At 39.7% G+C, this 20481-nt stretch overlaps 2 protein-coding genes and 1 pseudogene across 2 annotated transcripts in view; all 3 read right to left on the reverse strand.

Moving 5' to 3' along the window:
• The window catches only part of PPP1R2 (protein phosphatase 1 regulatory inhibitor subunit 2), a 42822-nt gene extending 22862 nt beyond the window's left edge, over positions 1-19960 (reverse strand). Inside the window, exon 1 of the mRNA XM_054575096.1 lies at positions 19503-19960. Within this exon, the coding sequence (XP_054431071.1) occupies positions 19503-19627 (125 nt within the window). The 5' untranslated portion in view covers positions 19628-19960. The remainder of the gene's footprint in view (positions 1-19502) is intronic.
• Positions 1-20481, reverse strand: part of APOD (apolipoprotein D) — a 251879-nt gene that overhangs the window by 187091 nt on the left and 44307 nt on the right. The gene's annotated exons all lie outside the window — the stretch shown is intronic.
• LOC129071782 (60S ribosomal protein L36a-like) lies at positions 14078-14921 on the reverse strand (annotated as a pseudogene).

A 20481-nucleotide genomic window follows, 5' to 3' on the forward strand; every position in this document is an offset into this window, starting at 1 on the left:
CATATGTTTATTGGCAACCTGTATGTCTTCTTTGGAGAAATGTCTATTTAGTCCTCCACCCATTTTTTAACTGGATTGTTATAGTAGTTCCTTATCAGTTTTGGATATTAACCCCTTATTGGATGTACCATTGGCAAATATCTTCTATTCAGTAGGCTTACCTTTCATTTAGTTGATGGCTTCCTTTGCTGTGCAAAATATTTTTAGTTTGTTACAGTCCCATTTAATTATTTTTACTTTGTTTCGCTTGCTCAAAAAGACGTATCATAAAATATACTGCTATGAGAAATGTCCAAGATTTTGCTGCCTATGTTTTCTTCTAGGAGTTTCATGGGTTCAAATCTTACATTTAAGTCTTTAATCCATTTTGAGTTTATTTTTAAGCAGATGGTGTAAGAAGATGGTCTAGTTTCACTTTTTTGCATTTATCTGTCCAATTTTTCCAAAACCATTTACTGAATAGACTATCTTTAACCCACTATGTTTTTGCCTCTTTTGTCATATATTAATTGACCATATAGGCATGGGTTTATTTCTGGGCTCTTTAGTCTGTTCCATTGATCTATGCGCCTGTTTCTATGTCAGTACTGTTGTGCTGTTATGATTACAACAGCTTTATAGTATCATTTGGTATCAGCTAACATGATGTCTCCATCTGCTTTTTTTTTCCTTAAGATTGCTGTGGCTACTCAAGGTCTCTTGTGGTTCCATACAAATTTTTGGATTGCAGTAGTACCTCAGTAGACATCGTAAATTTGTTCTGATGAGTGGTGAGCAAGCGACAACTAATGAAGCATTTTCTCTTTCAGGGTAGCACTGTGACTCATACAAGTTCTAGCAATTATGATGAGTAGCGAGCAAGCAAAGAGTGCTGAAATATTTTTTCTCTTCAAAATATGACAGGTACCAGGTTAGACAAGTTCTGAAGCTGACTAGTACCAAGTATTTGTTATAGTTCTGTGAAAAACACCATTGGTATTTTGATAGGAATTGTACTGACTCTACAGATGGTTTTGGGTAGTATGGTCATATCAATTATTTTAATTCTTCCTATCCATGAGCACCATATATGCTTCCATTTATTTGTATCTTCTTCAACTTTTCTTCTGTGTCTTATAATTTTCTGAGCACAGATCTTTTACCTGCTTGGTTAAATTTATTCCTGGGTATTGTACTTTTTTTGATACAATTATAAATGGGATTGTTTTCTTAGTTTCCCTTTCTAATACTTCATTATTGGTATATAAAAATGCAACTGAATTCTGAATATTAAGTTTTGTATTTTGTTGTTACTGAATTCATTTATCAGTTCTAGTGGCTTTTTGGTAGAATCTTTAGGATTCTCTGTATACAGTATCATGTCATCAGCAAATAATGAGTTTTCTTTCTTTTCAATATGGATGCCTTTTTTTTTTTCCTTCTTGTCTGAGTGCCATGGCTAGGACTTTCAATCATGCTGAATTGCTGAAAGCAAATATCCCTGTCTTGTTCCTGATCTTAACGGAAATGCTTTTAGTTCTTCCCCACTGAGTATGATATTAGCTGGGGGTCGGTCATACATGGCTTTTATGTTGAGGTATTTCCCTACTATCCCGCTTTGCTGAGGGTATTTTTTTTTTAAGCATATTGAGGTATGTTTGTCTATTCTCACTTTGCTGAGTTTTTATCAAAAATGGGTGCTTGATTTTGTCAAATTCTTTCTCTTCCTCTATTGATACAATCATATGATTTTTACCCTTCATTTCATTTATGTGGTGTATCACATTATTTGATTTGTAGATATTATACCAACCTTGCATTCCAGGAATAAATTCCACTTGTTCCTGGTGTATAATCTTTTTAATGTAGTGATGAATTCAGTTTGCTAATATTTTGTTGAGGATTTTAGCATCTATGTTCATCAGGGATATTAGCCTATAATTTTCTTTGCAGTGTCTTTATCTGGTTTTGGTACCAGGATAATGCTGGCTTCAGAAAATTAGCTTGTGGGGGGGGGGGTCTTCCCTCCTCTTGAATTTTTTGGATTAATTTGATTTTTTTTGTAGGTAATTTTTTTTATTGTTTTTACATTACAGCTGTCCCAATTTCCCCCCATTGCTCTTCTCTGCCTTGGCCACCTGCTGCTCCCACAGTCAATTCCCACCCTGTTGTCATAGTCCATGGGTCATTTACCCTTATTCTTTAACTTGGAATAATTTAAGAACAGGTGTTAGTTTTTCTCTGAATGTTTGGTGAAATTCACCTGTGAGGCCATCCAGTCCAGGACTTTTGCTTGTTGGGAGTTTTTGATTACCGCTTCAATTTTGTTGGTTGTAATCAGTCTGTTCAGATTTTTTCTTTCATCTAGATTAAGTCTTGGAAGACTGTATATTTCTAGGAATGTACCCATTTCTCCCACATTGTCAAATTTGTTGGCATATAGTTGTTCATATCCATTTAATATATTTGGACTGTGGGTAAATGAAGCTGTGGAAAGCAAAACCATTGATAAGGGGGTGTTCCACACATGGGATATATCTACTTAAGAGGAAGAGAAATGTTTTGTAAGTGCTTTATAAACACCCATTAATATCCATTCAACAAAATACTTGCACAACTACTCAGGTGCTCAGCAAATCCTTCTCTACTCATTAAAAGAAACATAAAAGACCTCTGCCAGCCAACAATATGTTGTCACATGTACAGTTTATCACTTGGTTATGTATTTGAAAATAATACTTTAAAAAGAATCAATGTAGGTTTTACATAGATTCAAATCATATCTTCTGCATTTGGTCCACAATGTTGATGTTCAAATGTAGGTAATTCAACTTTCCCAAATCTACCAATATCCTGGATCCTGAAATGTTCTTGAAGAACAACATACTTAAATTTTAATATTATATTCACTTCTTTATGCTTTGAGTCACCTTAAAAATTACATGTGTCCACTCCTGGCAGGTGACCTTGCCTTTGTGTTCTCTTCCTTTCTACCCCTAAAGGGCCCACAGTGTCCCCATTTAAGACTAAGCACTTTTTTTCTTATTTTTATTGTGGTAAAATATACCTAAGATAGAATTCACTATTTTAACTATTTTTAAGTGTATAGTTCTGTGGCATTAAGTACATTCACACTGTTGTGTAACCATCACCACCATCTATCTCCATAACTTTTTCACCTTCCCTAAATGAAACTCTATACCCATTGAATAATAACTTCTCATTCCCACCTTTCCCCAGTCCCCGGTAATCATCATTCTATTTTCTATCTCTATGAATTTGACCACTCTAGGTACCTCAAGTAAGTGGCAATCATTGAGTATCTGCCCTTTTGTGACAGGCTTAATTCATTTAATGTCTTCAAAGTTCATCTATGTTATGGCATGTGTCAAGATTTCCTTCCTTGATAACATTTAACTATAAAGTACTTTTGACTAGAACTTCCTTTCAAGATTACCTACCCTTTATTTTATTAAAAAACAAAGGTTGGCCCTGGCCAGTGTGGCTCGGTTGGTTGGGGTGTTGTCCCATAAATGAAAGTTGGCAGGTTCAGTCCCCAATGGGGGCGCATACGAGAAGCAACTGATCAATGTTTCACTCTCACAATGGTGTTTTTAGGATAGTTTGCCAGGACACACATATCTGGATTAAATTTTTTTAAAGAGTTTTATAGTTTACTCCATGTTGCCATACAGCTTTTTAAAAAGAAGACTATTTGTAATGTCCCCAATAATTGCTAAAACTTTGCCAGAACGGGGCGGGGTGGTGGTGGTGGTGGTGGTGGTGGTGTGTGTGTGCGCGCTTTCACCTGAGCAGGTATAAATCAGTATTTAAAAGCTGTTTTGTGGATTTCTGGCCAACTTGGAGGCATAGGTAGATATACTTTGCCTCCATGCACAACCAAAAGGAAAACAAATTTAAAAAACAAAAAATAACCAGAACTGACAGAAAACAGAACTGTATGGAAGTCCGAGCACCAAGGAGCTAAAGAAGAAACATTTGGACAAACAGAAGACAAGCCACAGAAGATGAGGCAATGTGGTCATAGAAGAGACTAGAATGATGCAGTCACAAGCCAAGGAAGTCAAGAAATGCCAGCAGCTACCACAAGCTACAAGACACAGGAAGGATTCTTCCACAGAGCCTCCTAATGGAGTGTGGCCTGGTGGGAGTCTTGATTTTGGATTTTTGGCCTCCAGAACCGTGAATTGCAATTATCTTTCCTAAGGACCCAGGCCAGAGGCCAAGAAGCTGAGGCAGAGGATAAATCTGAATTAGGGTTGTCTTGCTGCATTCAGAATTGCTACCCACCCATTTCCAACTGCCAAAGTAATTCAAGGAAGCTCTTGATTCCATATACACTGTCTTCATAATGCTCCAGATACTTCATGAACACTCAAATTCTGGGACACAAAGCTATTGAGTGCATTAAAATGAATGGAAAAGAGAGAACCCTCATATACTGTAGGAATAAACTTCTATTATAACAAGATTTATACACAGAATAGCAATTAATTCTGGAGAATCAAGATGGCAGAGGAGTGAGTGGAAGTCACACTGACCTCCTGCCAGGACCAACCTAGAATTACAACTAAATTGGGAAAAAATCACCTGGAACAAACAACTGAACAATAGCGAGGGAGGGGCCTTATAACCTCGGAGATAAAAGAATCAGCTCTAGCGCAATCTTAACTGGTAAAGAGTGAGGTAGAGACTCAAGAAGGCAGGCAGGGTGCCCACAGGCGGCATCACCAAAAGGATATTGAAAGGGCCAGTTGGATCCCCTTGAGAAGAGTGAGATCTGAATCAAAAGTGGGGATCTCCAGCCTACAGCACCAGACCCCAAAAAGTATACAGAAAACAGCCAGTTGCGAAAAGTGGCAGGGTTGCTCTCTGCCAGAGACAGGTGGCTAGAGATGCAAAGAACCATTTAAAGGGCCAATGCATAAATTTTTATTTGCAGCCACTTACCCTGGTCTCTCTGGCAAAGGCGGGGGCAGAGTGGCCTACAGACGCCTGAGGAGAGGCTGGGGAAAGAGGCTTTGGGGAGAGAACTGAGAGAATAACTGGCCGGATCTTGGTGCTGACTCATCCGCGATGTCGCAGCAGCCATCTTGCTCAGGCACAGACCACTCCCCCTGAGCCGTAGCAGCAGCAGTAGAGAATCCAATAGCCCCGCCCTCAGGTGGGATTCCACCCCACTCTGCGCTAAGCTGCCTGCTGAGTGCAGAGAGGCAGCCACAGATAGTAGGTCCGTGGCTAAACGGGGCGCAGAGTGCTCTGGAGACACTTGAAAGACTGGCAACAGAGGCTTTGGGGAGGTAACCTCAGAGTAGTTGGTGGGATCCCAGTGCTGACTCCTCCCCCATACAGCAGCTGCCATTTTGATCAGGCAGAGACCAATCCCCTGGGCGGTAGCAGTGGTGAGAAGACCCAATAAACGTACCCCCTGGAGGGACTCCACACTGCCCTGAGCTGTCTAAGCTGGCCTGCTGAGTGCAAAGGGATTTGATTAACAGCTGAAAGAGACAGCCACAGACTGTAGATTCCTGGAAGTCTCAAACAGATTGCCCAAGGTCAGACAGGAGCAACATTTGACATCATCAGAGGCAGATCCAGAAAGTAAAAACAGCGGTCTCCTACCATAGAATATCACACCACAAAGTCAGGAAATCAAAACAAATCAATTTAAGAAGCAGAAGCAAAAAAAAAGAAGTGTCTCACAAATAATAGGAGGACAAAGAAATACCCCCAGTCGAAGGGAAAGGAGGAATCCCCAGAAAGGGAACTAAATGAAATAGAGGAAAGTAAACTATCAGATATTGAGTTCCAAACAATGGCTCTAAGGAAGCTCAGTGAGCCCAAGAGAGAATTACCAAGAACTACAGGGAAACTACGAGGAACTTACTGCAAACTATGTCAGCATGAAAAAGGACAGAGAAACTATCTATAAGAGACAAGAGGAAATGAAGAATACAATTTCTGATTTGAAGAACACAGTCAAAGGAATCAAAAACAGGCTAGATGAAGCAGAGGATCAAATCAGTGAGTTTGAGGACAAGGTAGAAAAAGCGCCCAGAAAAAACAAGAAAATGAAAAAAAGACTCAAAAAGAATGAAGAGGCATTGAGGGAAATGCAGGGCAACCTGAAACGTAATAATATCCATATAATAGGAATACCAGAAGGAGAAGAGGATGAGGAAGGGATAGAGACCCTGTTTGAAAAAGTAATGATGGAAAACTTCCCTAATTGGAGGAAAGAAAAAGTCATAAAAGTCCAGGAAGCACAACGGGTCCCATTCAAGAGAAAACCAATGAGGCCCACTCCAAGACACATCATAATCAAGAAGGCAAATATCAAAAGCAAAGAGAGAATCCTAAATGCAGCAAGGGAGAAACAGGTAGTAACATGTAAAGGAGCCCCTATACAGCTAGCAGCGGACTTCTCAACAGAAACACTGCAAGCCAGAAGGGAATGGCAAGAAATATTCTAAGTCATGAAAAGCAAAGGCCTGCAACTAAGACTGTCTACCCAGCATGGTTCTCAATTCAAATGGAAGCAAAGATAAGGAGGTTCCCAGAAAGAAGGCGGCTAAAAGAATACACCTCCACCAAACCAGCACTGCAAAACATGCTAAGGGGACTGCTTTAAGAAGATGAAGAAAAAGAGTCTATTCTGAATACCCAGTTCCTTTCACAGTCACCAATACTTGATATTACCAATATTTTTAATACTTATTAATCTGATTGTGACAATGATGTGTCATTTTAATTGTTCCTTTATTACTTATTGAAACTAATCCTGTTTTTGTATATTTCTTGCCTATTTTTATTGTTTTTAAAAAGCTTTATGTGACTTTTTGGTATTCTTTATTCATTTATCGATTAAAGGTTTGTAGAATTTTTTTCCTTTAAAAAAAAACCTCCCAAATCCCCCCACCCCCACCCCAAACAACTATTAACCCTTTTTTAGATGTGTGGCAAATACTTCCCCATTCTATTACTTATCCTTTAACTTTTTTTATATGTATATTACTATACAGTCTTAAATGTTTAATATAATCATATTGTCAGTATTTTACTTTATAGCTTCTGGGTTTGATTTTTTTACTTCAGGAAGAGAAAAATATTAGTTTGTATTTTCTCCTAAAATTCCTTAGATTTTATATATTGATTTTTTAATTCACTTGAATATTTCTTGTATAATGTGTGAATAAGGGCTCTATATTTGTTTTACTTCACGTAAGAGTGGTCCATGCATCTTATTTGTGGAATAGAATAGCCTTTTTTTATCCATTGATTTGAAATTATCAATTTAATCATATGTTATACTATTAGATATATACATTTATTTCTAGAATGCTCATTATATTTCACTGATCTACTTGATTATTTCTGTGCCGGTATCATCTTGGTTTAATTGCTGATACTTTATAATGGTTTTAAATTTTTTAATGTTTCATAATAGACTTTGACATTTAAAAAATAAAAACCTGCATTTAAGAAATCAATCAATCCAACCTTTTGTGACAACATGGATGGACCTGGAGAATATTATGCTAAGTGAAATAAGCCAGTTGGTGAAAGACTAATACCACATGATCTTGCCTATAAGTGGAATCTATTCAACAAAATAAACTAATGAACAAAATAAACCACAGGCAAGGAAACATGCATGGAGCAGACAGAAAGTGACCAGAGGGGATGGGGAAAGAGAACAAGGTGGAAAGAAGGGAAAGGGACTAGACAAAGAACATGTATGAATGACCCATGGACATGGACAACAGAGTGGGAATTGACTGTAGGAGCGAAGTGTAGGGTAGGATGGGTGGAGGGGGTAAAGGAGGAAGAAGTGAAACACCTGTAATAGAATTAACATGATATAAAAATTAAAAACAAAGTAAAGAAACATTCATCCAGACTGGCAGGAGAGGCAGAGAGGACATGTAGCAAGGCAGCAGCTGAAGGACCCAGCAGTCCCACATTTATGTGCGGACAAACCCAGAGGAACAGCTATGGAGCGAGACAGACTGTGCAAATCAAGGTTCCAGTGCAGGAAAAGAAAGCCTGAAAACCTCTGGCTGTAAAAACCTGTGAGGGTTGCAGCAGCAGGAATAATGCCCAGCCTCACAGGAGAGTTCACTGGAGAAACCCATGGGGTCCTAAAACATACACAAACCCACCCACCTGGGAATCAGCACCAGAAGAGCCCAATTTGCTAGTGGGTAGTAGGGGAAGTGACTGAAAGCCGACAGAGAGCTGAGCAAGTGGCACTGTTCCCACTCGGACCCTTCTCCTGCAGATAGTGTCACCACTCAGCAACCTGGGTTGCCCCATCCTGGCAAATACCTAAATACTGCCCCTTCCAAGGTAACAGGTGTGCTGAGACAAAGGAATATGGCCCAAACGAAAGAACAGATCAAAGCTCCAAAAATAGAACTAAATGATGAACAGGTAGCCAACCTATCACATGCACAGTTCAAAATACTGGTCATCTGAGTGCTCATTAAATTGGTTCAGTATGGTTGCAAAATGGAGGAAAAAGCAAAGCCTATGCAAAGTGAAATAAATAAAAATATACAGAGAACCAAGAGTAAAGAGAAGGAAACCGGGACTCAAATCAACAACTGGGAACAGAAGGAAGAGATAAACATTCAACCAGAACAGAATGAAGAAGCAAGAATTCAAAAAACTGAGGAGAGGCTTAGGAACCTCTGGGACAACTTTAAATGTTCCAACATCTGAATCATAGGGGTGCCAGACGGAGAAGATGACGACCAAGAAATTGAAAAGTTATTTGAAAAAATAAAGGAGAACTTACCCAGTCCGGAAAAGGAAAACAGGCTTCCAGGAGATCCAGGAAGCTCAGAGAGTCCCTAATAAGTTCGACCCAAGGAAGCACACACCAAGGCACATCATAATTACATTACCCAAGATTAAAGATAAGGAAAGAATCTTAAAAGTAGCAAGAGAAAAGGAGACGGTTCCCTGCAAAGGAGTTCCCATAAGACTAGCAGCTGATTTCTCCAAAGAAACCTTGCAGGCAAGAAAGGGCTGGAAAGAAGTATTTGAAGTCATGAAAAACAAGGACCCACATCCATGATTAATCTCTCTAGCAAAGCTCTCATTTAGAATGGAAGGGCAGAAAAAGTGCTTTCCAGATAAGGTCAAGTTAAAGGCATTCATCATCACCAAACCCTTATTATATGAAATGTTAAAGGGACTTATCAAGAAAAAGAAGATCAAAAACTATGAACAGTAAAACAGAGGGGCGGGGGAGGGGGAAGAATGGGGGAAACAGTATAGGGAATAAGCAACATAGATAGTAGGTACAAAATAGGCAGGGGGAGGTTAAGAATAGCATAGGAAATGGAGAAGCCAAAGAACTTATATGTACAACCTATGGACATGAACTAGCAGGGGGAGGATGCTGGGGAGTGGGGCAGTATAGGGTAGAGGGGAATAAAGGGGAGAAAAAAATGGGACAACTATAATAACATAATCAATAAAATATATATACAAAAAGAAAGCAAAAAAAGCTGTTTTGTTTCTTTGCTTAGTACTTAATAATAGGAAAAATGCTTATTTTACTTTCTTCCTATAAATTATGTTTAAATTCTTTGCCTACCTATTGGAAACCTCTTATAAACTCATAAGTGGTTAAATCGATATTATATACAATCCAAAGATATATATAAGGTATAAACCACATTATATATAACCTCATTTTTTCCTAGTTTACTATTTAGTTCACATTCCACTATAAACAGAATTAAAGTTTTATATATTCAAAGCTTCACTCCACACAATATTAAGAGAAAAAGAAATCCTTAGTACTATTCAGATCCAAAGACAGTAACAGTATCTCACAAAAACATGAATTTAAATAAAGGCATAAAACAATGAGCTGCAAAGGATGCTGGGACTTTTTAGGTGGAAAGTAGTGAAATAGAAGAAACTCAGCAGAGCACACTGGATGTGGAAATTAGCATCTCTAAAGTTTTGGCAGAATTAATATTAGTTGTGGAGTAACAAAACCCAAGGAATGAACTTGAGTTTAATTGCGACAGTACCTGAAACTGTTCCTATGACCTCTGGGTCAAAAAAAAAAAAGGGGGGAGGGGTGGGCTCCACCAGTTACACTGCAGATCTCCTGTGAGAGTAAAAGCACCTGCTGGTTTTAGATTCTCTCTTCACCCTAGATGAGTGGTTTTCCTGCAGCCTACATCTGGTCCAGAAAAAGTCACCCCTTCTTACTTCCACTGTGATAGCTCATATGATGCCATCTCAAAGACCTACTCATATTTCCTTGTTGTTTGTGACGTGCTCATTTTGATAATTTTAGCCACACTTGGAGTGGAAAGCATGATTTTGCTTCAAGGCATTAAACTTTAATTGCACATTTTAAGAAATGGTTCTTTCTTTTAATGAAGATTCAATTTATGTAGGTTGACAAAGTACAAGGCTTTGTAGCCTGACACCATTACTGAACTATTAATGTAAGATTTAACTTATACTTTGTATAAATTATGTTTACATTCTTTATCTATTGGAAACCTCTTATAAACTTGTAAGAGATTTAATCCATATTCATAAGCAAAAAGTAATTCATAAACAAAAAGTCACTTTTAGAAAATTTTACTCAATGAGCCTCTGACTGCATGACATATACCTTTATAGGCAGAAAAAGACAAAGTTAAAGCATGCTTATATAAAATTATATTAAAGGAAATTAATTCAAGCACAATTTTTCTCCAGGCATTTGAGAAATTTTCTCCAGAATTTGCCTATATTACCTAAGACTACTATACAATTTGAACACAGTGATTCCAAAAGTATTTTGTGTAAAACAACTACTCAGATGTGCAAAAAATTAATTTTTATATTTATTTGCTAGGATAGGACTAACATTTGAGGTTGAGGGACTGGGTTAAATACTTTACGTTTATTAGCTCACTTAATAATTAATATAGGCATGAATATAATGAATAACTCACTGGCAGTCACAGAACTAGTAAGGAGCAGACAAGATCCACACCCAGGCAAATCTGGTCCCCGATTTATTACTAGCCTATACACTTCTCATAAGACAGCTTCAGTAATATTTAATATATTTTCAACAATTCCAAATGTATATTTTTCTCATTTTAATACTCTGAAAACAGAATATTTCTTAAAATAGATATCTTATAATTTGCAGTATTTTTTTTTCTTTCTTGGTGGTACATAAAAGCATGGTACAGCTTAGAATCAACTTTATCACTTGTTTTTGATAAAATGTGCATATCTACTATATCTGTTACATTAGATCAGTGATTTCCAACCTTTTTCATCTTATGGCACACACAAACTAATTACCAAAATTCTGTGGCACACCAAAAATATATATTTTGCAGACCTAACAAAAAAATAAGTAAATTCATTCACACCGGATGGCTTTTTCAATTTTTTATTTGACAATCTAAGGGTAAAGGGGTCAGTCCCCCTGCCTAGTCAGGTATTGCATGTTTTGAAAATTCTGGTAGCACACCAGTTGAAAAATCACTGCACTAGATCTTTACCAGTTATGCACTATATTCAAAGTATCCTGAAAGAATGGGAATCCAGTCATAGGAGGTAAAGTTCTAACTGTCTGAAGAGTGTGCGGCAATGCACTGAGATATACCTATGCCTAATTATGTGGATCTGCAGATCCTATCCATTCTTAATGGTACCTGACAAATGGTACATAAAGAAATCAGTCATTGAAGGGAGTAACAGTACAAACACAAAATATAAAGAGAACAGTAAGAAAGTAACAGCAGAGCCCTGACCAGTGTGGCTTAGTTGGCTGGGTGTTGTCCTGCAAAGTGAAAGGTTACTGGTTCGATTCCTAGTCAGGACACATGCCTGGGTTGTGGGTTTGGTCCCTGGCTGGGGCATGTATGAGTGGCAACCAACAGATATTTCTCTTTCACACTGATGTTTCTCTCCCTCCCCTTCTCTATAAAAACAAATAAAATCTTAACACACACACACACACACACACACACACACACACACACCCCCATCCCCCTCCCCCGCCCCCAGCCCTACCTTATGTGGTTCAGTGGGTTGGGCATCATGCTACAAACAGAAAGGCTATAGGTTTCATTCCTAGTCAGAGAACATGCCTGGGTTGTGGGCCAGGCCCCAAGTTGGGGGCGTGCAAGAGGCAACCAACTGATCTTTCTCTTATACATCAATGTTTCTCTCCCTCTTCCTTCCTCTCTAAATTACTTATTTAATAACAACAGAGACATAAAAAGATACTTTGACGAGAACTGTATTAAAAAATTCTAGAGACCATTTGAAATATGACATTATAAAAACCTCACTCTTAAGTGTCTATTTAGCTTTGAGATATTATCTAATAATAGTATACGTATCTCTATTATAAACAAACAGTTGAATTTATTCCTACTAAGAAGTAGCACAATCAATGGATAAGAGAATTCAACTCTGGCCTTAAAAAAAAATCCTTTGGGCCCTGGCAAGTTTGTTCAGTTGGCTAGATCATCGTTTTGTACACCAAAAGGTTGAAGGTTTGATCCCTGATCAGGGCACATGCCTAGGTCGCAGGTTCCATTCCCGTCAGGGCACAAAGGGGAGGTAACCTATCAATGCTTCTCTCTCACATCGATGTTTCTCTTTCTTCCAAATCAATAAACATACACTTAGGTGAGGATTAAAAAAAAAAATCCCCTGGTAATGTCTCTTGTGTTAAATAATATCTTCTCACAACTGGTGGTAGGGGGAGCCTAGAATGGTGTATGCAGAAAAAGGAAAATACCCCTGTACAACACCATAAAAAGCATGATTTGAGGATTCTGTATTTGCAAATAAGGGTACTTTCTGAAACTTACCTGTAAGTGCTTTCTCAGTCTCTCAAAGGTGTGTGTAGAGCAAGGAAAAATTTTGAGTTGCCTACTGTACATTCCCAGCTGAGTTTCAAAAAGGAGATAATTTATTTATGTTCCTGTTTCAGCTCTCATAGTGTAAGTAAGTGGTCTTTTTGCAGTATATTTAGTACAATGTTATTTGGTTTTGGGCTTTTTTGGGGGGGGGCGGTGCTGAATTCACTATTTAAAATTGCTCCCAAGTGTAGTGCTGAGGTGCTGTCTGGTGTTCCCAAATGGAAGAAGGCTATGATGTGCCTTATGGAGAAAATATGTATGTTGGATAAACTTCATTCAGGCATGAGTGATAGTGCTGTCAGCCATGTGTTTAATGTCTTCTTCAAAATTAAATTTCATTGATTATACTACGGTTGTCCCAATTTTCCTTCTGTTGCCTCCCTCCACCTAGTACCCCCATCCCTCAGGCAATCCCAACAAGTTTGTTCATGTCCATGTGTCAGGCATATAAGTTCTTTGGCTATGCTATTTCCTACACTGTACTTTTATATCCCCAAAACTATTCTGTAACTACCTATTTGTACGTCTTAATCCTCTGAATCTTCACACATCCCCAAAACCCCTCCCCATGTGGCAACCATCAAAAAGTTCCATATCCATGATTCTATTTTTCTTGTTTGCTTAGTTTTTTTAAGATTCAATTGTTGACAGATATGTATTTATTGCCATTCTGTTGTTCATAGTTTTGATCTTTTTCTTAAATAAGTTGCTTTAATATTTCATATAATAATGGTTTGGTGATGATGAACTCCTTTAGTGTTTTCTTGTCAGGGAAGCTCTTTATCTTTACCTTTATTCTAAATGATACCTTTGCTGGGTAGAGTGATCTTGGCTGTAGGTCCCTGCTTGTCATGACTTTGAATATTTCTTGCCCATCTGCCCTGGCTGGTGTGGCTCAGTGGATTAAAGGCCAGTCTGCAAACCACAGGGTTGCCGGTTCAATTCACAGTCAGGGCACATGCCTGGGTTGTGGGCCAGGTCTCCATTTGGGGGCACGTGAGAAGCAACCACACATTAATGCTTCCTCCCTCTCTCCCTGCCTTCCCCTCTCTCTAAACATAAATACAATCTTTAAAAAAATATATATATATTCCTTGCCAATCCCTTTTGGCCTGCAAAATTTTTTTTTTTGCAGCTGACAAATCAGCTGACAGTCTTATGGGAACTCCCCTGTAGGTGACTAACTGCTTTTCTCTTGCTGCTTTTAAGATTCTCTCTTTATCTTTAACCTCTGGCATTTTAATTATGATGTGTCTTGGAGTGGGCTTCTTTGCATCCATCTTGTTTGGGACTCTTTGCACTTCCTGGACTTGCATGTCTATTTCGTTCACCAAATTAGGGAAGTTTTCTTTCATTATTTTTTCAAACAGATTTCCAATTTCTTTCTCTTTCTAGTCTCCTTCTGGCACACCTATGATGCGAATGTTGGAATGCCTTGACATTGTCCCAGGGCTGCTTACACTTTCCTTGCTTTTTTTGGACTCTTTTTTCTTCTTACTGTTCTGATTGGTTGTTTTTTGCTTCCGTATGTTCCAAATCACTGATCTGATTCTCAGCTTCACCCTCTCTACTGTTGTTTCCCTGTAAACTGTTCTTTATTTCAGTTACTGTATCCTTTGTTTCTTTTCTTTTCGTGAACATATCCTCTAGATTTTATTGTCACATAATAAAACAAAAAATGAAGCTTAGAACTGGATCACTTGGTCCTTTCTCTTCCTATCTCCTCTGAGTTCATAATGCCTGCATCTCTTAATAGCCAGCATTCTCTTAGATCTGCTGTTGGGCTCAATACATTCAAGCCTCAGCACAATCTTCTTTGTAGTTTTAGCCTTTTTCCAGAAAATAGGCTTAGTCTGCCCACCACAGCCACTCTGCCTCCTGCCATCAAAGCTGCTTTCCCTGCGCATACAGAGACTCCTTGCCCTTTTTGTACTGTATTCCTTTGTGGGGTCAATGCTTGCCACACTTGTTACAGAAAGTCCAGCGGGTTTTAAGAACATTCACCATGTTTGTGATGGTGCTAACAGCACAGTAAGGAAGTGTATCCTTTTTTTCTGACTGGATCTTTTTTATGCTGTTGAGGTCCTCATTAAGTGTTTTGAACTCTGCATCTGAAGGCTTGCTTATCTCCATTTGGTTTAGTTCTTTTTCTGGAGTTTTCATCTGTTCTTTCATTTGGGCCGTGATTCTTTGTTTCCTCATTTTGGCAACTTCCCCGTATTTGTTTCTATGTATTAGGTAGATCTGCTATGACTCCCTGTCTTGGTAGCATGGCCTAATATAGTAGGTGTCCTATAGGGCTCAGTGGCATAGCTTCCCCTATCACTCAAAATCGGTACTCAAGGTACACACTCCATGTGGGTGAGTACCTCCTCCTCTTGCATTTGAGCCTTGATTGATGTTGGCAGGTCAAATAGGAGGGATTTACCCATACCAGTCTGCTGCAAGGACTGGCTGTGACCACTGACCACCAACCTCTGCCTTTCATGGAGGATCAGATGTGCCGGGGCAGAATGGTGGTATTTTGACATGGTGTGTAGCTATCCACCAGGTGTGTAGGCCCTGGAGTTTCTGGGTGGTGCAGGCCAAGGTCAGCCCCCATCACTGTTCTACCTAGGGCCTCCCAGTATGAGCTATAAAGTAATGGATATATGGCTGCTACTTGTAATAGGCTTGGAGGCTCCCAGGCAAAGACAAGCTGTGAACCTAGGCTGGCTGCTACTAGTGCCAGGCCTGGGGCCACTTAGCAAGAGGTATGGGGGTTGGGGGCTCGTTGAGGCTGGTTGTTGCTTGTTTGAGAGGATTTAGGAATATGTGTAGGATGAGCCAAGACCAGCCATTCAAATGGAAAAATCACTGTTAACAGCTTGGGTGGGCCCCTAAGTTGGGTAGAGTGGAGCCTCAGGTGAACACCAGGGTGAGGAAAAGCATGCAAGCCAGGTTGATGGCATCTCAGATATGATACCCGCCTGCTGGCTCTGGGGCTCTGTGGTGGGGGAGATTGTTCAGAAAAGGAACAATGGCCTCTGCCCACCTTTCTCTCTGGGAGAGAGCTGTCCCGTAGCTCTCACCCTGATGCCAGACACTTCAATTCTTCCCTATATGCCACTGGTGTCTTTCAAGCTGCTACCCTTGTGCTGGAGCTCAGAGGTAGTGAATCTGAATAGACTGTGTGCAGGTCTTTTAAGAGGAACTGCCTGGGGATCCAGCAGTTTCTTCCACTGACTCAATTCCTGCTGGTTCTCACAGCCAGAAGCTTTGGGGACTTAATCTTTCTTGCACTAGTACCCTGGGCTAAGGGCCCTGGTATGGGGCTGGGGCCCTTTGCTCCTCAGATATCCCTCTTGAATTTCATCCACCAAACATGGCTGTGGGACCAGCCTGTTCTGCATCTTCTTCCCTCCTACAGTTTGGATGGATGTGTTTTCTTTAATTCCGTAGTTGCTGGACTTCCATTCAACTTGATTTCTGATAGTTCTGAATGATAATTATTCTATAGTTTAGTTGTAATTTTGATGTGGTTGTGCGAGGAGGTGAGCTGTGTTTAATATGCCTCCATCTCGACTGGAAGCCAATGTCTTAACCAGAAACAATATTTTTAAAAAGTTATATGCTGATTGGTTGACAAAAATGTGACCAGTGGCTTACAGTAACCTAACTTTTGTATTTCCCCTGGAAGCAATGATTCAGTATTCACTAATTCAGTGTTTGTGGTGACTTCATAGAACACGTAACCACCAAAAATAACCACAACTGACTGACATCCCTAGTCATTTTCATATTAACATGAGATATTTTTTGCTTTATACTCTGTTCCAACACTTAAAAGTTAGACCTCTATATCACACTCATTATTTTCTGAATTTTATGTGCACTGTAATTGAAAGATTTATTTTCAGTCCGTTTATATTAAGGGGGGAATATTGGTTGTATTTAAATTAAAATTATACATTACAAGAAGTTTGTTTCAAATGTGTCTACTATACTTTTACTGTTTTTGTACAAAGAGGCTCATAAAATTGCTAATATAGTTTGTATGAACTGTGACATAAATATGTAACAATGTCTACTGTACAGTTGACCCTTGAACAACACTGCGGTTGGGGCACCGACTCCCCCAAAATTTAACTACCAATAGCTTACTGTGACCAGAAGCCTAACCTATAACAGAACAGTCAATTAAGTACTTAATACGTTATATATTACATACTGTATTCCTAAAGTAAGCTAGAGAAAAGAAAATATTGTGAAGAAAGTCATAAGAGAAAACACCTACGTATAAGTGGAACTGTGCAGTTCAAGCCCATATCGTTCAAGAGTCACTACATTACCAATAGAATTAGCTTTCTGCTTTCCAGTCATATAACACCAATTATGGAAAAAGCCCACTCCCCTCTATGATTTAGAGCCAAACATCATGAACCTCAATGAATTAGGGAGTGGTAGCTCCCTTTAAAGACAGAACTATCCCTGTCTGCATAGCTCAGTTGGGTAGAGCATCTATCTGATATACCAAGGTTGCAGGTTTGATCCCTGGTCAAGGCACATACAAGAATCAACTGGTGAATGCATGAATAGTGGAAGAACAAATTGATGTTTCTCTCCCTTTCTCTCTCTCTCAATCAATCAATCAATCAATCAATCAATCAATCAATCAAAAGGACAGGATTATAACCCTCTAACTAGACAAGTCGAAGTCACCCACCTTGTAAAAGGCCCCACTGGAGTGACATCTGCCCTGCTAGCAACTCCTACAGAAGGAGCAGCCTTATGTAGGTGAGTCAGTCTAATACAGTGGCTTTCGAGGTAGAAAGATCTGGAGGTAAACCCCAATTATAGAGAGGTCAACCCATACGTAGAGTGAGGCCACAGGATTTTATGGCAGACCGATAATTGGGAATAAGTAGAAGTTGAGAAAACAGAGATAGACAGAAGAAAACTATAAGCCACTTGGTAGTCAAACAAAAAGAAAAGCACACACTAGAGAATAGCTAAAAACATAAATGCCAGTGAGAACTGTACTCCTGCTGCTGAGATACCCTGAAGCTCCATAAAAGCCTTCTACAGTTTGTTTCAATTTTTTAAACTATCTTCTTCTTCCTGTTATACAATAGCTATGCTCTGGCAAGGTTCTGCTTTTTGAATCCCATGACCTACAAGTATGGACCACCACCCCAACCCTATTTGAAGTGCTTATCCCATATAGAAGTTGGAAAATTGTGCTAGAGAATGTAAGAATCAAGCATTCAAAAGAGTAGGGGTAGGGGAGTTGCTGGACAAATGGTCTTTTCCAACCCCATGATTCTAAGCTATGATCCTACTTATGTTTTCTTCAAGGTAACACAAATCCACATAAATTTACCATCACTGAATAGTAGCTTCTTTTATAGATCTAAAATCATCCTTCAAACAGGTGCACCATAGTTCCAATATTCTAAGGTTTCCTGAACATCCTCATTTTAGCTTTATGACTCTACAGATTTCAGTAAGTTTTCTTAAGCCTTATTTTCAAAATGTAGAATCCTTATATTTTTAGTATCTTATACCAAGTCCCATAGCATGCTAACCCAGTGGAATATTTTACAGTAAAACATTCTTCTGGGTTAACAGTGGAATTTTTTTTTTCATTGAGTATTTCTCCTTAGGTATCCTTCTCTGTACATAAACACCTATTTAATCTCACGCTTTTAAAAAGGCTGATATGTTGTTTCATTATACAAATGTACCATAATTAATATTTCATCAGTCTAACTAATGGACCTTGGATTGCCTCCAATTATTTACTACTACATGCAATGCCATGTAATGGGGTCAATGCCTTTTACATGTGTACCTGTGAATATGCAAGAGTAACTAAATTATCACTGGACTATTTTAAATTGCTACTTTCTTAACTGAGATTACATGTGTCTTGCAAAGAGAACAAAGACTAGAAAGCACTCAAACTCTGGTTGCAGATGTAAATACAATTAACAATAAGTAGCTTTCCATTAAATATAGATAAAAGACTCCGGAAATTTTGGTTCTTCTTAGGTGCGGAGATAATGACAAACCAGAACCGGAGAGTGTGAGTGTGGCATGATGCTTTTGATTATGTTCACGTAAAAAGGAATGACTGTGAAAGACGGACAATTGGAAAAATGAAGAAATTGTCTATTTTTTGGGAACTAGAGTTCCCAAGCCAAAGGGTTCCCTAGCCAAGAAAATAATTATTGAAGAATTTTAGATACCTCAGATATGAGGTTAAAAAATAATAAAAACTTAACAGGTGAAGCTTTGAAACTTCAATTTGATCCTTTAATATTCCCAATATCCAAAAGTTCAAAGGTTATGATGTGCGCTTTTAAAATATTATATATGCGTATATACTTAAAAAGAAAATGAACGCGTCATAGCTCCTGCCTTCTTTAAAAACACCACCCCTCAGCCTGGCCAGAGAAGGGGGACCCGAGTGGCGCGGGAGCCGCATCCGCGCAGCCTCCCTGAACGCCTGCGCTCTGGGTCCGGGGTCGAGGTCGGTAACTGCAGAGAGGGCAAGTGGCTTCCCAGGCCGACCAGAGCGACGAGCGACCTACCCTCGAGACTCACCTCAGTTCTTCGTCTACACTCCTACCGGGCTGCTCTTCGGCCGAGGCCACCATAGAGGAAGTCGTAGAGCTCTTATTCTTCAGGATTCCCTTTATGGGCCGGTGCGAGGCCGTCGAGGCCGCCATTGCCCGCCCCTCCGGCAGTCGGCTCAGGGTCGCTGCTTGGCGTCGGGTCCAGGAAGGAAAGGGGTAGGCGCGAGCTGAGACTCGCCAAGCAGCCGCCGAGCCCTCTTGGGGCTAATAGAGTGGCCTCACCTGCTCTTGTGGAGACGGCTACCAGCGTCGTTTTCACGACACAATGACCCCGATGCTTTGGCGTCTAGCCGGCGCCGCGCGGCTGGCAGCTCTACGGGCACCCTTAGCCACCAGCGCTTTGATCCGTGGCCTGCGAAGAGAAGCTGGCCTATCGCCCCAGCGCGGGAGCGACGCTGACGCTGAAGCCAACGGGTCCCGCCCTCTCGCGATATCCAGGGCGGGGGCGGAGCAGAACAAAGCCAACATTCTCGCCCCGCCTCCTCGTGGCCCTCGCTGTGGGCTTGCCCGTACCATTGGTGCAGGGGGCCGAGGAGCTATTTTAAGAGAACCTTCGGAGAGAGAGGTTCCTGGCATGTCTGTGTACAGGATTACAAATCGCTCCAAACACCCTCATCCCCACCACTGTATGAAGTCCATATTGTTATTACTGTTTTTTATAGATGGGAAAACTGAGACTTAAAGGCGACATCATTCCTCAAAGATACTAGCTGACTTTCAGAGTAATATGTCTCCTTTCTTCCATTGAACCCGCATGAAAAGTTTAATTCTCTATTATTAAATCTTGGAATATCAGCAGTGAAATGATCCTTAGAGACCTATTGTGAAATCATAGAATATTGACTTTTTTGAGATCATAGAGTATCAGCATTGAAATTGTCTCATTTATTTTTTAGAAATAAATTTTGGAGAAATTGACGCACACAGAGGGGAAATGACCTGACTAC

This window comes from Pteronotus mesoamericanus, unplaced genomic scaffold, assembly GCF_021234165.1.
Source record: "Pteronotus mesoamericanus isolate MK-2021 breed Mesoamerican mustached bat unplaced genomic scaffold, CSHL_Meso_final contig_27, whole genome shotgun sequence".
Taxonomy (NCBI): Eukaryota; Metazoa; Chordata; class Mammalia; order Chiroptera; family Mormoopidae; genus Pteronotus; species Pteronotus mesoamericanus.